The sequence below is a fragment of the Trichoderma ghanense genome, assembly GCF_004382785.1.
Source record: "Trichoderma ghanense strain CCMA-1212 chromosome Unknown scaffold_28, whole genome shotgun sequence".
NCBI classification, from domain to species: domain Eukaryota; kingdom Fungi; phylum Ascomycota; class Sordariomycetes; order Hypocreales; family Hypocreaceae; genus Trichoderma; species Trichoderma ghanense.
This window is the reverse complement of record NW_027395691.1, coordinates 21571-38475: the sequence shown is the minus strand read 5'-3', so window position 1 is coordinate 38475 and position 16905 is coordinate 21571. Positions and strand designations below refer to the sequence as shown.

General features: G+C 52.7%; 7 protein-coding genes across 7 annotated transcripts; 4 read left to right on the top strand and 3 right to left on the bottom strand.

Annotated features, from left to right (window-relative positions):
* Positions 1–35: 35 nt before the first annotated feature.
* On the bottom strand, positions 36–2360 carry CCMA1212_010608 (uncharacterized protein; the record flags this gene model as incomplete). Its single annotated transcript, XM_073707644.1, has 3 exons — positions 36–1876; positions 1928–2066; positions 2352–2360. 3 exons carry the CDS (start codon positions 2358–2360, stop codon positions 36–38), a joined length of 1989 nt encoding a protein of 662 aa, XP_073553852.1.
* A 925-nt stretch (positions 2361–3285) lies between these two features.
* Positions 3286–4478, top strand: CCMA1212_010607 (rRNA methyltransferase 2; the record flags this gene model as incomplete). The annotated part of the gene is made up of 7 exons (XM_073707643.1): positions 3286–3292; positions 3351–3370; positions 3395–3475; positions 3564–3893; positions 3961–4089; positions 4171–4332; positions 4386–4478. 7 exons carry the CDS (start codon positions 3286–3288, stop codon positions 4476–4478), a joined length of 822 nt encoding a protein of 273 aa, XP_073553856.1.
* A 198-nt stretch (positions 4479–4676) lies between these two features.
* On the bottom strand, positions 4677–7380 carry CCMA1212_010606 (60S ribosomal protein L18-B; the record flags this gene model as incomplete). Its single annotated transcript, XM_073707642.1, has 7 exons — positions 4677–4754; positions 4810–5174; positions 5261–5365; positions 6238–6390; positions 6447–6802; positions 6864–6964; positions 7033–7380. 7 exons carry the CDS (start codon positions 7378–7380, stop codon positions 4677–4679), a joined length of 1506 nt encoding a protein of 501 aa, XP_073553857.1.
* Positions 7381–7942: 562 nt separating this feature from the next.
* On the top strand, positions 7943–9616 carry CCMA1212_010605 (uncharacterized protein; the record flags this gene model as incomplete). Its single annotated transcript, XM_073707641.1, has 3 exons — positions 7943–7963; positions 8039–8314; positions 8369–9616. 3 exons carry the CDS (start codon positions 7943–7945, stop codon positions 9614–9616), a joined length of 1545 nt encoding a protein of 514 aa, XP_073553858.1.
* An 833-nt stretch (positions 9617–10449) lies between these two features.
* Positions 10450–11940, top strand: CCMA1212_010604 (uncharacterized protein; the record flags this gene model as incomplete). The annotated part of the gene is made up of 5 exons (XM_073707640.1): positions 10450–10508; positions 10583–10620; positions 10685–10811; positions 10903–11220; positions 11515–11940. The coding sequence occupies exons 1-5, from the start codon at positions 10467–10469 to the stop codon at positions 11938–11940; spliced, it is 951 nt and encodes a 316-aa protein (XP_073553859.1). The 5' UTR covers positions 10450–10466.
* Positions 11941–12454: 514 nt separating this feature from the next.
* Positions 12455–13467, bottom strand: CCMA1212_010603 (uncharacterized protein; the record flags this gene model as incomplete). Its single annotated transcript, XM_073707639.1, has 2 exons — positions 12455–13101; positions 13170–13467. The coding sequence occupies 2 exons, from the start codon at positions 13465–13467 to the stop codon at positions 12455–12457; spliced, it is 945 nt and encodes a 314-aa protein (XP_073553853.1).
* A 1396-nt stretch (positions 13468–14863) lies between these two features.
* CCMA1212_010602 (putative mitochondrial carrier) lies at positions 14864–16212 on the top strand (the record flags this gene model as incomplete). The annotated part of the gene is made up of 5 exons (XM_073707638.1): positions 14864–14872; positions 14943–15275; positions 15353–15628; positions 15718–15854; positions 15972–16212. 5 exons carry the CDS (start codon positions 14864–14866, stop codon positions 16210–16212), a joined length of 996 nt encoding a protein of 331 aa, XP_073553854.1.
* Positions 16213–16905: the final 693 nt, after the last annotated feature.

Below are 16905 nucleotides of genomic sequence, written 5' to 3'. Positions count from 1 at the left end.
AGACGATCAGGGAACGCGATGCTCGCTGGCCGGATTCAATCGGCAGAAGGGGTAGACGGTATCGCCGCAGGTGATACACCCGCATCTCCCTTCAGACCTCCTCGTCCACGAGATCCGCGTCCTCGCTCGCCACCCCGAGCTCCACGGCCTCCGCGACCACCTCGCCGATTGCTCTCGGAGTCGCTAGTACCGCCGGCGCTGCGATATCCGCTTGTGGCAGTTCCGCCTCGTCCGCTGCTACCCCAGGTCCCGGCATTGCCGCGGCTGTTGAAGGGCTTGCCTTCTCGGTGGTGGAAGATCTTTACCAGGGGTTTTGACCGATCCTCCTGAGTTCGCGTCTTTACAGACTCTGGTAACCTGCCCATGGCTGCATCACGGTCTTCAACGGTTCGGAACTGAACGACCTTGTTTGAGCCACCCCATTTCTCAATCTTGAGAATCTTGGCCTTGTCCGCCTCGTCAAACAGGTCTCGGCATTGTTCCTCTGTGTTAACATTCATAATGAAAAGACCAATGATATCAGATGCCGAGGTCTTCGGGGCCGGCGATGTGGCCGGTTCCGGGACGTTTGCCGATCCATTCGTCGAAGTCGCTGCCTTGTCAGCTTCCTTAGGAGCTTGGCCGCTGCCCGTGGTGGGCTGCGGGGTTTGTCGGTTCGCTGTAGCAGGAACGGGTGCAGTGGGAACAGCCTTCAGGGGTTGAGTCGATGGAGATTGTTTGGGAGCAGGTGCCGTAGGCGCAGCAGAAGCCGCCACGCTTGCTGGAGCGCCAGCGGCTGCTGATGCGGGCGCAGCGGATGACTGCTGTTTGGCTCCTCGGTGGGAAAAGTTGAATCCCTGAGCACGCATCTCGGTCCCGATCCTCCCGTCTTGGATTTCCAGAACCAGATAGCCAAAGGCGGCATCGGCGAGGTTGAAATTCCACATATTCTTGAAAGCGCTCTCGTCGACTGCGCCAACACCTTGACCGGGGCCCCCAAAGGGATTTCCTCCGGCAGCCGTTGAGGGCATCTTTTCCACTATTTGCAGAGCGTTCTTCAGCAGGTTCTGCTGGGCCTCGTTCTGCTGGATGGCAGGCTCGACTTCTCCACGGACAGTTTCCCAGACGTCGTTGAAAGAGGCTTTCGAGGCGGCGAGCTTCCCACGGTAATGGTCAAGCGTAGGATTGACGCTGAATTCATTGTAGGAGCTTCCGTACCTGAAGTGGAGTCCGGCTGAGATAGAAAAGTCGGCTTTCAGAGTGACGGAGAGCTGGTTCAGTATACCCTCGCGAGCGGGAGAAGCGTGCGTGATAAAGACTCGGGTCTCGGTAGGATCGTAGACGCGATGAGCAGTGTCAACCAGCTCTCCCATCTGCAGCAGAGTCGTCCACATTGTACCTTGTCCTCCTGCAATGGTGGTGCGGCCCTCTCCGTTGTCGAATAACTTGTGCATAACCACAGCGCCACCAAGGCCAAGAAGTCGGAGCTTCACACCGCCGACTTCTAGCAGCATAGAGCGAGCTTCGTCGATGATGTGGAGGTTAGGGACTTTGTATTCAGACGACCTGAACTTCTCGAGAACCCGGACATCCTCGCAGGCACCCCAGACGGTATAGACGGGAACGTCGAGTTTCAGCTCACCGCTGAGCAGAAGGGGAAGTTCGGAAAGGGGCAGCTCGCTAGCAGAAAATCTGGACTTAACAGAGCCAGGTCCGCCCTGCTGGATAGCCTTCTTGACCGGTTCGGAGATTAGTGGTGAATACTGTGCCACATGCTTCAGCGTCTTCTCCACGATTCTGTCCAGGGAGGTATGGTCGTAGAATCCAAAGTCGCCGGTGTGGATGATGTGGTCGGCTTGGGCTTGCTTTGCAAGCTCGTTGAGCGATCGCAAGTTTCCTGGGCGAGGCGTCAGCGGATGTCAACGACACAGCCGTGTGCACTATATACCTCGAACGTCCGCAATGCAAAGAATCCGGATGGGCCCCGTCTGGATGATACGACCCTGGTTGGGCAGCAGAGGCGCTGCTCCAGGTGATGGGAGGCCGGTCGCACCATTCTGTATGTAGCCAGGGGCATATGCTCGCGGCTGCACTCGTTAGCCAAAGATGCCACAGATTCCAACCAAGCAAGGTATCTCAGCAAACACTGCCAGATGGATGCGGTGATGCAGGCAGCCAGTTCGGCCCCTCAGTCCACAGCGCCAGTCCATGGAATGGAGGCTGTCGAAGAAAGAGAGGGAGGGAGAGAGAGACAGACATGGAGGAGCGCCTCCTGGATGTAAAAATCCAGGGAGAGCCCGAACTGGCAGCTCCCATATCTGCCACGAGAGCCAGGGTTGAGAGAGACGAGAAAGAGAACAGTGTGCACTTACGACGGCCATTCTGTCAACCAGCAGTGTGTATCGTAGACTTGAGGTTTCGCCCGGTGGGATGTTTCCGTAGAGGAGAAGATGCTCTCAAAGAAGGATATGACGGGGTATCAGATATATGACCAGTCGATGGACGCGAGCCGCAGATGAAGGTGAATTTGGCTGCTCCGCGGGCGAGAGTTACTATTGCTCAGACTCAGTTACTGTTGCTCCATCAGGTTGGGCGGGTATTCAGTGGGCTGCCTGCTGTGCTGATTGGCAGCCTTGCCAAGGAAATTGGGTCTTTGGGCCAGGCTGGCTTAGAGGGGTGATATTCGCAAAGAGACTAATATGCTTATATGCATATGCCTTCCTCAAACTATGTTGAGGTAACTCTATATTAGTCAACATCTCCCTAGCTACTCAGGATCTTAGTCAATGATATTTAACCCTGAATATTCAGAAGTAGAGAATTATACGAGGATTTATACATTTGACACCTTCCTTCAAGGTAGAACGAGGTTGTTGTGGTTTGTAGTTATGTGACTATAGAGCTCAACAGCGGCAAACGAGTTTTTGCACTTAGGAGTGCCTAGTCGATTTATACCTACCGACCCCCAGAGCCTCTCTCGAGACAAACCTCTCCATCATGAGCTCCTTTTCAGCCATCATAGCTACGGCATGAACTCCGATCTCTCCGAATGGGACCATGTTACTTCGATATCCCGCTTTTCCACGGACTCTCCCACTGATACGGCACTCCTGGGCTCTCCCATTCCGTGCCACTTCTCTCAGTAATGCTCCTTGGGTGACGACCACCAGGCTCGCTTCTTCTGGAAATCAGTGGAAAAAGCGTCAAGGTCACGATGCATATGTGCGCTATGCCAAGGTCCAAAATCTGAAAAGTAGAGCGGCCTTCAAGCTGGTGGAGGCAAGATTGGCCCTGTAATCCTTTTTCATGCGCAGTAGGTATTAATACGTGTCATTGAAAGATTGATTCAAAGTACAAGCTCTTCAAAAAAGGTCAAACTGTGGTTGATCTGGTAAGTTCTTCCGGGACCGTATAGACACAGGCGGTGATCTGGAGCCCAAGCCTCTTGGACCTGACGCTCTTCTACCAGGGATATGCTCCGGGCAGCTGGTCACAAGTAAGTCGTCTCATTGAGTCCATGGCCATCGTTCGGCCCTCGTGCGCATTCCAGCAACGATGAGGAGATTCACATGTCCGTGTTGTAGGTAGCCGTCGATCGCACTCGACCGTATGGTCGTGTTATTGGTATCGATCTTATACCCGCCCATCCTCCTCAGGGTGTCGCAACATTCCAAGGGGACTTCTTGTCTCCGTCGGTTCAGAAACTTGTCAAAGACTTCATTGCCCAAAGCCACAGCGACCGGCCTCTCCAAGCCAACAAGAAGGATGATGTGAATGAGGACGAGGACCTGTCTTCTGAGCACACTGTTATCGATCAACCGAGCTATATTGATCGAGAGCGACACTCGGCGGGGAACGTAGGTTCCAGATCCGGTAGCACGCCAACAAATTCGGACTCAAAACAATCCGTGGATGTTCGTTCTCCCAAGTCTTGCTCTGATGGCCATGATGGTTTTGCGTCCAATGCTGACGCCAGTATAGGTCGTGTTAAGTGATATGTCAGAACCATGGGACCAGGAATCTGGATTCAGTTCAACGACATTGAGTAACCCTTATGACAGGCTGATGAACACGAGCGGCAATCGGTCTCGAGATCACGCTGGCAGCATGGTAAGGACGAATCTGTCGCTTCTTACCGGTTGAGAAGGAATTTAAAAAGAGTACAAGAAAGCTGACCAGGGTGACTCTTAGGACCTCTGCGAGGCTGCACTTCAGTTTGCCAGCGACACGCTCAAACCCGGCGGCCATTTTGTCTGCAAATTCTACACAGGATCGGAGGATAAAGAATTGGAGAAGAAACTCAAGCTTCTCTTCTCAAAAGTTTACAGGGAGAAACCGGATGCATCCCGAGCAGTAAGCTTCAACCACCATGTCTTGATGAGCGTCCTACTGACCAATTACTCCAGGAAAGTAAGGAGGCCTACTTCGTGGCTCTCTTCAGAAAGGCCAAGGCTACCGTTGATAGCACGGCTACAGATAGCCATGACCACTTAGAGTAAAACAAGCTGTTGCAATCACAATTCAGTGCTACGATGAGTTGGTCAAGCTGATCATCAATTTGGCCATGTCCAGGCACGAAATTTTGAGGTACGAATGATATCAAGTCACGCCATCCCATTTGGTCCCATACATAAAGCGAAAAATTGGAGATAAATAGTATCCCCATCCTGATGCTTGCCCATTTTTCCAACCAACATTTAGACCTTGAAGCCACGAGAGCGTCTTCGGCCACGAGCCTTCTCGAACTTGCGGCCCTTGGACTCGACGTAGGGTTTCTGCGCAAGAGATTAGTACATGGTTAGATCTCTGGAAACAGCCGAAATAGCTGACCTTGTGCTTGTGGGGACCGAATCCGAAGTGCTTGACAGCCTCTCGGCTGTTCTTGGGTCCACGGAGGATCAGGGTGTTGCTGCCAGTGGGAGCTCGGAGAGCCAGCTGGTCGAGGGTGATGGCCTCACCACCGGCAGCGACAATGCGGGCACGGGCAGTGGCGGTGAACCGAAGGGCGGCAACGGTCAGCTTGGGGAAAGCCAGGAGACGGTTGTCATCGGTGACGGTGCCGACAACGACGACGGTGCGCTTCTCCTCCTTGGCGATGTTGGAAACAATGCGGGACAGAGAAACGGGGGGGCGGTTGATCTTGGACATGAACAGTCGTCGGAGGACCACCTTGTTGAACGCGGCATCGGTTCGGCCTGTCCCCATTCGTTAGAATCACGAAACGCGGCTCACTTCACACACAAAGTTTTTGATTTGCGGAGGATGGCTGATTGAGACTTACGAGCCAGGAAGCGGTAAAGCTTGACCAAGAGCTTCAGGTAGACATTGTCGCTCTTGGGGGCCTTGCGGTGAGTGCCCTTGACGTGGTGGCGGTCGAGATCGATACCTGGAATATTGGAAAACCGCCGTCAGCCAGATGGTTCATGCTCAAATATGGCCGCGCATCTTGCGAGCAAGATGGCGTCCAGATCGCAGAGATGATACACAAGGTATCATCACCACTCGCATACGCAGGCGATGTCAGTTCTTTCACGTACCCATGGCGACGACTGGTGCTGAAAAGCTTGATGATGGGCTTGATTGTCAAAGTCGAAGATGTCCGTGAATACGGAGGTGAACTTTTTCCAAAAGTTTCAGGGCTTGGGACCGCAATCGAGCCTCTGATTGGTCTGTTGCGGCACTAGTGTCAGAGCGGTCAGCGAGGGCAATTAGGGTATGTGCGGATGACTAAGGCGAGGGCCGTAACCAGCCAGCCAAGTTTCGCCAAGTTCCGGCGTATCGATAGGCTAGCGACTTGCGTTGCATGTGAATTGCGCGCTAGGCTGATTGAAGGCAAGAACAACCTTCAAATTGCATGCAATCACTTTGTATCTCTACTCTGTTAGATATGGAGCAGATGATGCTTGCGCATTGCTAAGTACGTGTATGAAGCCATTGTTTTCCGTGGACTTGGTTTTTCATTCATTCTAAGCTCCTGATGTTTACCTACAATGGCTGCAGCCTGGGCGCTCAGCGCCGACTTGCTTCAATCTACTCGGACATGATAATACCATGAGAGACGGAGGTAGGTAGGCAGTAATTACACAGGCAATGCCCCCAGGCTACCTACTGCTATACCTATCATGTGCCAGTAGAGACTCTGCACCTCGGATACCTTTTCTCTGCTGCTGAGATCATGCAGAAGGTATCGTATCTCGACTTTGATACTTTCCAACTCCTTCATTTACTACATGAAAGGAGGCAAGGAGAATGGGTAACCGCCATTTTTGACGCGGAAGACGCTCAAGAGAAAGCTGTATACCAGGAACAGGATCAAACTCCAAATGATCACGGCGACTTGCTGAGTCTGGGAGTCAGCCATGCGTGGGACCTTGACAGCCAACGTGATGGCGCAGAACGAGAGCACACCATCTATCACACATGGGTCAGTTGGGTGAACATGGTGGTATGAGCGGGAGTTCTCTTACAGATGGCGGCCACAATCTGAGTTTCCAGTCCGAGCTGGCTTTGGAACCCTCCTGCAATGTAGCTGACGCCTCCCTTGCCATCTCCGACAATGTACGGCACCTTCCGGATATGGTTGAACATGTGTCCGCTGGTGAAGAGGAGTATCGATATCAAGCTGATGGAGGCCCAAATGTTGCGGTTCTGGATGATGGGCAGTACATAAGACGAGGCGCTAACCACTGCCGTACCGACGCCGAGGATGATGGTCACAGTAGAAGCCCATCGGACCCAGTTGATCGGTCGCTTCACTGGGGGATGCGGCCTGTTAGGTAGTTGCCGGGAGAGCCAGGTATGGACTTGTTCAGCAGCTGGAGGCCTGATCTTTGATTAGCATTGATAGCAATGCGAGCTATCGAGAGCTTGGCATAGTCTCTCACCCTGTCGTAAAGTCGTATCGAACGGGCTCTGGAGAGCCAACGGCATGAGGTCCTACAGTTGGTTGAAAGAGGAGGAGCACCGGGGCTGTTTGCAGGCCAAGCTGTAATGCGCATTGATGTGTTAGCATGAAGAGGATCACAGCTCATCAATTGTAGCTTCACTACACACCGATATGAAGATGTCCCGGCCATCGGCGAAGTCCAAGGTACCAAAGAGCAATCGAGATTCGCCAGTCTTGTCACCGCGAATCCAGCTGCGTCCGAGAAGGTCCCACTCGGGCTGGAACTCCTGACAAAGCTGGCAGCCGAATCTGGTCTCCAGGGCAGTGAGGAGAACAGCCACGCTATGATTCCTCGGAGCAGCCGTCAAAGAGGTGTAGGTGGCATCATTCAGCTTCAACGGCGTTGAACGCTGAGACAGCCGGTAGAAGTCCTCATACTTGTCCGCCGGCGCCTTCTTTGCGAGTCCTCCGCCGAGGAGCAGAAGCAGAGACGCAAGTGACGACAAGAAGCGCATTGTTGCGGTTGTTTCGCAGCTGTTGTATCAAGACGTACAGCCGCTCGCTGCTGGTGTTGCTGCCAACTGCTAAAGCTGCCAAGTGTTCCTGTGCTGTCATCAAAGCTGGTCCCGTTTGCCGCTTATGTAACCCGAGCTAGTCTTCCATTTGCATGCCATGCAGTGCCTCTTGACCATATACGGCTAGCGTATCTGAATCTTTTCAAGTTCTCTCTACTCAGCAGGCACTCTGCTCAAAGGCGCTTATAGCACGAGATATAAAGTATAGCAAGAGTTCTCAGTACTCTTCCAAGAGCTTCGGCTGAGTGCCCACTGCAAGTTGCTCCGGTAAGGTATGGCGCTTCAACAGCTGCTGCTGGTGTTAGTGCTGCGTTGTACCTCAAAGCCTTTGAGAACCTGCATGCTTTCTTTGCATTCATGGGCGAATCGGACAATCCGGACGCGACAGCGTAAAGGAACGCTCGCTTCAATCATCAGACCTGCTCTGCAACTTTATCCTGGCATTACAACTCTTTCTCACCCTGAGGCCAATTCCACCCGCGATATTGCATGAAGACCAGCCATGAGCGCCAACTCGATTGAGGTAAGTACCAATACCCTTAACTGTTGCCGGCTCCTTGACATTGTGACATTGTGCTTACCGCATGTTGATTTTCAGCGCACGACGCGTCTCCATCAGCTCGACCTGCAGCATCAACAAAACCGCCATAAAACCGACCTCATCAGCCGAGATGAAGCCGCTCGTCGTCTGGAGCTCCGAGTGTTACTTCTCCAAGATGAAAAGGCCGAGCTACAAGAGAAATGCGCCGCAGAGATAAAAGCTCTGTCTCAAGATGGGGATCAATTGCGCGTCGAACTTGACAGAATCAAGGCTACGGATCCCTCCAAAGATGCGCAGGTGAACGGCGCTACGATTGAGACCACTGGTCTGGCTGTATGTAATACTCGGAGCCCTTTTTATCACCATTTGCTGGCTAACCAGATGAAGGCGGAGACCAAGTCATCTGAAACCTGCATGCAAGATCTGAGCAAGGCCTTGGATGAGAACCTCGCCCTTACGAAGGAACTCCAGCAGTTGCGACCAGAGATCGAGCTGCTACGGCAACAAGTGACGAAATATGAGAGAATGATAGCCGAACAACGCGAAACCCAGCTCCAACAAGAGCAATCGGAAAAGGAGCTCGCGAGCAAGAGCCAGTCGAAGCCTGAAGGGCCAAACGCAAAAGGCCAAGATGTCGTCCAGCTTCGGGCAGCGTTGCAGAAGGCGACAGAAGAATTACTCGAGGAGAAGAGACATCGGAAAACCATGGAATCGGACCATCAGGAGGAAATGGACAAATCGGAACGTCAGAAGCACAAACTGGAAGGCAAGATATCGAACTTGGAGAAGAAGCTGAAAGAATCCCAGAAGGAGCTTCATGACCTGCGAAAAGATCTCGAGGCATCTCGGTCAAGCGGCAAAGAAGATGGTCCGGAGGATGGCACAACCATCAACACCCAAGGAGCGAGAGCGGGATCCCGTACTATTGGCCAGTCTGCGACGACTGACAAGGAAAGGCTGCCCCGCAAGCACACAGCGAGGAAGCGTGCAACTGAACAAGCCATGGTGGGAGAAAAGTCTACTTTTTCAATCACGCCGCTCCTCAACAAAACGAAGGACGGTACGCTCAACGTTACGAAGGAGAGCAATGTCATTAAGCTGCCGCTAGATGACGTACTTGCGCAAGCCGAAAACGACGATCCATCACCACTGCGGATGGCAAACAAATCTGAAGCCCCGCCGACAGCAACACTGAATGTCGAGGAGGAAACTACGACACCTTTGAGGCCTCGAGAGAAACTGAATTCAAAAGCGAAGAAAAAAGCAGTAGCCGAGGACGGGGACACAGGACAACCGAATTCGGAAGATAAAAAGGACGAGGCAGCACCGAAGGCGATACCCTCGAAAGAGACGGCTCCCTCCAAAAGGATCAAGCTGCATGAGCCTGCCAGCGCCGAACCCCCTCCTCCTGAACTTGAGCACAGAAAGAGGAGGCGGAAACTCTTGAACAAGACTAACACGATTTTAGAGGAAGACGAGACCGAAGAGGGAGCCCAATCTCTGGAAGCCCAACCTGGTCGGACTAGAAAGCTGAAGTCTTCAGCGGCAAGCGCTTTCAGTTCGCAAAGTATGGGCAAACCTTTTTCGCCCTTGAAACGACACAGGCGGGGAGTCAATGCAAGCTTTCTAGCTTGACCAAGCATCCAACCACCTTGGGGGGCTTGGTACCTCCGCTTCGCATCATCCACAGCAAGGGCTGTGTAGCTAAGGCGCCTCTCCAGGGACTTTTATCCTGATATTGTGATTCTTCTGTGTAATTATTTTATCGTCTGCCTCTAGTAGGTCTCGAGGTCAAAGGGATATAGAGCGTTAGGTGGTATGAAATGCAATGCGTGCTTGGTGCCTGCTGCTCACTTAGACTGAACTACCACCCATGACCCAACAAGTATTGCAGGTAAGTTGGTAGACTATGGGAGTATCGTACGTGGGTAGGTAGGCGAAGGTAGGTCCTTGTCAGCGAGAATATCGGCAGCACCTCATCATTGCGGCACCCAACGAAGCATCACGCTGGTAGACGCTTGAAGCTTTCAGCGCGCCTGGAAAGTTTATAGACCGTCACGTTCGTTTCTGTTCACCACGTGTATTGTCATGATAGAACATGAGCAGAATCATTCACCACCAATATCCAAGAAATACTGCTTCACGAGAGTAAGCTGCCTATCTCCGTCTCATACATATCAAGTTGAAGTTTTCCAGTCTTCTTCTAGCCCACCCAATTGCACTACCCAGTAGGTCATCAAAGTAGTCTGGCAGATAACGGGTTGATTGCCAAGATTTCCACCCTTAGTCAGCAGCAGTGGCCAATCGCATCGCTCGGCCCTAATTTTTGCGCCCACACAAAAAAATTCACAATTTCAACCAGCCCCAACCTCGAGAGCTTTACATCCGGTGCTGACCTTTTGCAGAAGAGAAGTGGTCTTCACAGCTAAATTTCTCTTTCCTCACCCATCTCGAAACTCTTTGCGCAGAGGCGAGGCTGTACCCAATGGCTGAACAACTGATCCTCAAAGGTACCCTCGAGGGCCACGTACGACTTCTCCTCCCCCCGCCGCTGCCTCTTCCTGTCGAGATTCGAGAGTTGGGACTGACATTTTGATACAGAATGGCTGGGTCACCAGCTTGGCCACCTCCATGGAGAAGTACGATAGCCTCTGGCTCCTCACGAAAGCACTCGATCCGTTCGTCAAACTAACAGGAAAACAGCCCCAACATGCTCCTGTCCGGTAGCCGAGACAAGACCCTGATCATCTGGAACCTCACACGCGACGAGACGCAGTACGGCTACCCCAAGCGATCCCTCAAGGGCCACTCCCACATTGTGTCCGACTGTGTACGTTGCCAATCCACATACCGCTTGGTCGTTGCGAATCGAGTTCTCGTAGGCTGACAGCAGTTTTTTTTTTTTTTTTCTTTTCGTACAGGTCATCTCTTCTGACGGCGCCTACGCTCTGTCTGCCTCCTGGGACAAGACTCTCCGCCTGTGGGAGCTCGCCACTGGCACCACCACCCGAAGATTCGTCGGCCACACCAACGATGTTCTCTCCGTCTCCTTCTCCGCCGACAACCGACAGATCGTCTCCGGCTCTCGTGACCGAACCATCAAGCTGTGGAACACCCTCGGTGACTGCAAGTACACCATCACCGACAAGGGCCACACTGAGTGGGTTTCCTGCGTCCGATTCAGCCCCAACCCCCAGAACCCCGTCATTGTCTCCAGCGGCTGGGACAAGCTGGTCAAGGTATGTTGCCTGTTCTCCTCACTCTGCGCACTCATTACGATTCTACACCATCTCTATGATGTACTGCAATTTTTCAAGTATTTGCTACTTCAGAGCCAGCAATGGCAATGAGACAAACATAACCTTTTGCCCTGAACATGGTCTTCTTCCTTTTCTTTCTTTGTTCCTTCTGTTCTCTCCTTCAACAACGAAAGGGGAGAAATAGATGGAACAGAAGAGAAGAGAAGAAAAAGCCTCTCCTCATACCGCAACTTCCCAATCCTACGTATAGGCCTTGTTCTGACAATGCCCTAGGTTTGGGAGCTCTCCACCTGCAAGCTGCAGACCGACCACATCGGCCACACCGGCTACATCAACACCGTCACCATCTCCCCCGATGGCTCTCTCTGCGCCTCCGGTGGCAAGGACGGCACCACCATGCTCTGGGACCTGAACGAATCCAAGCACCTGTACTCTCTCAACGCCAACGACGAGATCCACGCCCTCGTCTTCTCTCCCAACCGATACTGGCTCTGCGCTGCCACCGCCAGCAGCATCATCATCTTCGACCTTGAGAAGAAGAGCAAGGTTGACGAGCTGAAGCCCGAGTTCACCTCTGTCGGCAAGAAGAGCCGGGAGCCCGAGTGTGTCAGCTTGGCCTGGTCCGCCGATGGCCAGACCCTGTTCGCCGGTTACACTGACAACATTATCCGCGCCTGGGGTGTCATGTCTCGGGCATAAGCCTGTTGCATGTTAGGTCGGGAGACGGAAGGGGGAGCATGGCTTGGGACGGGGTAGGAAAAACAGGGCGTCACATTAGTTAGCCTCTTGCTCGAGTCGTCACTTTTGAGATAGGGGGCAACTGTGCTTGTGCACGTGGCCTGGCAGAGGGTTAAGAATTGCTGGCTACAGAAATACTACTGAAAAAAAGGGTACTGGACACAATTCACTTCTAATGGAGAAGAAGGTTCTTTGCTCCTGTTTCTACCAAGCATAAAGGGAAAGGGAATATCAAAATTTCATACTGTTCAACGCTGCTGGGCCATATGATTGAGAAGTGAACGCATCTTTAAGACGCCTCCTCCATGTGCATGTCACGAGCCTTTTCACGAATTGATGACGAAATGAACTGACGTGCTTAAGCACTGCGGGCATCATATAATGAAATGACTAGCAGAACATCCCGTACCAAATCTTCTTATTGCGCGTTGTCAATTCCCCCCATTCGGCTCCTGCAAATGCCAGGTCTTATGTACTATGAAGCGCTGGACTTCTTCCCCAGGCGAGATACTTCTCTCCGGGCAAATCTGGCGTCGGCATTGACAATCATGCTGTGGTCCGCAATGTCCACCTTGTCGGCGTGCTCTCGGAAGCGGTCTCCGCCCATGAAGCGCTTCATGGTCGACTCCCACAGTCGAAAGCGCTCTTTGCCATGGCTGTCACGTTCGACCAGCGACTTGACCTCCTTTTGCTTGCGCATCTTGGAAGCGCGCACTAGTCTCCGCAACGCATCCTCGCCCAGCTGCGCACTCTTGGCCGCGTCCTCTCTGATCTGCTTGGCCTCTCGCGTCCTCCTATCGTCTTGCGGCGTGAACTTGTAGGTGTGTGTGCTCGGAAAGCCGGGGAAGGAGGAGGGTATATACGGCTTGCTCTCCTTGTCCGGCTGGCCACTGAGCTCTGGGCCGAGGAGAGGGAGCGAGGTGAAGGTGTCGTCGGCGGTTGTGGCCACAAGGCTGCGGTCCGTCGCGTCTAAATTGTAGAGTCGGTTCTTGACGTGCGGTTTGAGGGACGATACTGAGATATTGTGGTATTTTAACATTGTTTCATAGTCTGTCGGTATCGGATGCTCGCGACGGGAGGCTATTGCGAGCCGTTTGACTTCTCCCATGATGGAGCTCATGTCTAGTGGAGATCGAATGAGTTTAGCTGAGGAAACCCTGATTCGCAAGAGGAAGCGATAGGAGACGTACACTGCTCGACCAGCCCTGTGAAGCTCTCGAGCGCCTCTGGAGTTGCTGATTGAAACCCATCATGCGCCAGCACCAAAGCAATGGACCGCTGGATGCCGGAGCGGGCAAAATGATGCACTGTCGGGGTGAGAGAAGGCACCGCTTCGTCTACCCAATCTGGGAAGGCATCCTCTTCTGTCCGAGCTTGGGTCGTCCCGGGTTGCTGCTCGCCCGTGCCTTGACTTTCTCGCGACGCGAATCTGGGCCTCTTCGTATCCGAGTTCAAGGTGTCGACGGAGACACTGCGCTTGAGCGACATCGCGTCCAATACGTCGGCTTTGATCGCCGGCAGAAGGCGGGAATTCGATGGGTTGGGGTGCGATGCAGGGAGGCGAGAAGGAGGGCAGGCGATTGTTATGCGTAGAGGAGAGAAATGAGGCGAGTTGAACCTGTCGCGCACTGGCGCAGATGGTGATATAATAAGGTAGTAGTAGCTGTACGAACCTTGAAGGGCTTGAGTTTGCTCTGTCCCCGTAGGCGTATTGGCGTAGCCACCTAAGGTACCTACTACTACTAGGTAGTTAGTAGATGCACGGTAGGTACTTAGCACGCGGTTCAGCGACGCTATCGATAAGCACTCAAAGACGCGTATTTGTCGTTGCAGCTTGAAGAGCTGGATGCAGACGATGCTGGTACGAAATGGTAATCCTACGTATTGCTATCAGGTATAATTTAGACTACAATTGCCTGACCTACGGGGTAGGGGCCTGCATCTAATTGGCAAGATACTACTACTAGGTAGTATTTTGACAATGCTCATGTACGGTGACAAGTTATTGAAACTGATCCTATTGTTCTGCGAGCAACTGTTGCTTCGGGCGTTTCTAAGCCCAATAAACCCGAGGGTCTTGTTCCAACGGGATGCAGCTTCGTAGAAAACCACTAGTTGATTGGTGGGACATGTCTCCCACTCGTTATTACCGCGGCAGAGCATTGAAGTACTGATGCACGGAGTATAGAGCAGTATTATAGATTTGTCTCTGCTCTAATTGGCGAATTCTCCTATCCCTTCCTTTATAGTCCTGCTCAAGCTCGAATTGGACGCCGTCACAGACGGATTACCCATAAGCAAAGGAAGACCAAGCGCCGACGATAACCCGAAAGTCAAGGCACCACAAGCGCCGACAGAAGAATAGCCCGGCTTTGTGATTCCTCCTTTCGCCATAATTGTTTGCTCACCTTCAGACTTTACTTTTACGCACGCGAGGGCTTGGAAAGGGGCCGTTTCTGCCGCTTTGTTGTTTCTCGTTCCCCTCCCTGTTGCTGCGCCGTTCCAATTGCACCGCCGCCATCCATCTTTACGCAAGCGAGAGAAGAAGAAGCGACCCCCAGAACGACACCTTCTGCGACCAAACCGCCATCCTGCTTCCCCAATGCATCGTCATTAGAAGCCGCAGCAGTCCGACGCTTCTACCTCTCGAGCATGCTACTTGCTTCTTTGATCCCCGAGTCGCTCCTTTACCATCCTCGCCGGCATCGATTGCATACTCTGCAAGGATAGCTTGACGCAGCTCCCCCCGGACACCGAGCGGTCATCAGCCAATGCTTTTCGTCGCCTTCGCAATTCAACAGCGGCCTCCGTACCTTGAGAGTTGAAAATTACTTAGAATAGACATCTAAGCGCCATACAAGACTCGACTGAGTCTCCCGCCATCATGTCAGCCGTACGCAGTCCCCCTTTGCAACCGACCGCCGCCGCAACACGGGCCTTCGCCTGCTAATTGACTCTTCTAGACAATACCAGACGCGTTGAAGCCTTCCCCCGGCGGCAATTGGTCCATCCAGATACGGGAAACATTATCTCAGCCAGTGGTTGCGGCCTTCTGCGGTGGAGGAGTAGCTGGCGCTGTCTCCCGGACAGTGGTATCACCATTGGAAAGACTCAAGATCTTGATGCAGATCCAGAGCGCTGGGCGAGACGCCTACAAGATGTCCGTCGGGCATGCCCTCGCCAAAATGTGGAAGGAAGAGGGCTGGAGGGGATTCATGCGAGGAAACGGAACAAACTGCATCCGCATTGTTCCCTATTCTGCTGTTCAGTTCAGCAGCTACAACTTCTACAAGAGGGTATGTCTTTCCCTGGGCGGGAGCAATGGCGGCAGTCCAATCGCACCTCTACACAGCCGGGCTAACTGCATGGCCAGAACATCTTCGAGCCCTATCTAGGAACTGATCTGTCGCCCTTTGCCCGTCTTGTGTGCGGTGGGCTTGCGGGAATCACATCCGTCGTCTTTACCTACCCTCTCGACATTGTCCGAACACGTCTGTCCATCCAGTCAGCGAGTTTTGCAGAGCTCGGCGCAAGGCCAGACAAGCTGCCAGGAATGTGGGCGACTCTTATGTCAATGTACAGGACAGAAGGTGGTTGGTCGGCTTTATACCGCGGCATCGTCCCAACTGTGGCCGGTGTGGCTCCCTACGTATGTCCCATACATTTTTCAAACCCCCCCAGGCCCCCCTCCCAAGTATTGCCATGGATGCAAGAGCACGCTGGCTGACTGGTTGACAGGTTGGACTCAACTTCATGGTGTATGAATCAATTCGCCAGGCATTCACGCCGGAAGGCGACAAGAACCCTAGTGCTCTTCGCAAGCTGTTGGCGGGCGCCATTTCAGGCGCGGTGGCCCAGACCTGCACATATCCATTGTGAGTAGAGCATCAATGCCTCCCCTTTGTATTCTCCCTCTCCCATCAGGCTCCCTTCGCTCCCTGCAGGACAAGCAGTATGCCTGATGTCAGGGCTAATTCACAATGTCTGCCCAGTGACGTACTACGACGGCGTTTCCAGATCAACACCATGTCAGGCATGGGCTACCAGTACAAGTCCATATCGGATGCAGTTCGTGTCATCGTCCTCCAAGAAGGCGTCAAAGGGCTGTACAAGGGCATCGTCCCCAACCTCCTCAAAGTGGCTCCCAGCATGGCGTCGAGCTGGCTGAGTTTCGAAGTCACGCGTGATTTCCTGACAGATTTAAAACCGACCGAGGAGAGTCGAAGCTTATAAGGAGAGAGTATATCGGACTTGGATGATGCCGGCAAACTGCCGTCTATTGTTTTCTTCCAAGGTCCCTCTCTCTCTGTCTTCTTCGTTTGCGCCTTTACCCTCTTCATTTACTTTTTGCTTTGTATGGTTTTAATTTCTGCCTCATCTGTAGCATGTAAAATGTCTTGTAAATATGAAGCAAATGGGTATATATAGAAGGAGCAAAAACAGGTCGTATAGATAGCCTAATATAAAAAGCTCACGCTACCTTGAGATACACACAGCATTCGGGCTACCTAGCAGTGGATGGCGGCCTCGACAAAGGCGAATAAGTATGAGGATGATGACCATTACCGTCTGCATAGGAGATAACAGGGAACATGATATCGCGATGCCTCCAAGCGCAGAGGTTGAGCAGCTCAGCGTCACGCGTCCTCGAGTGGGTCTCGATGCGTACGAAATAAGGTAGAAAGAAGCCCGGATTGAAATGAAAAGTGCAAGAGACTTGCCGCATGCACGTCGAACCGTGGCGCGGCGGGTACTGAGACACTGGCTAGTAATACCTACTCATCAAAGCATAAGGTACCTCCGCCTTGCCTGCTCCTGTCATGGCGATGATGCTATAACCGTCTTTTCAAAACCTTTACTTTCTCCTATCCCTTATTCTTTCGACTGTTTCCTCTCTGTTCGTGCATGGGTAATTCCCTGAAATTT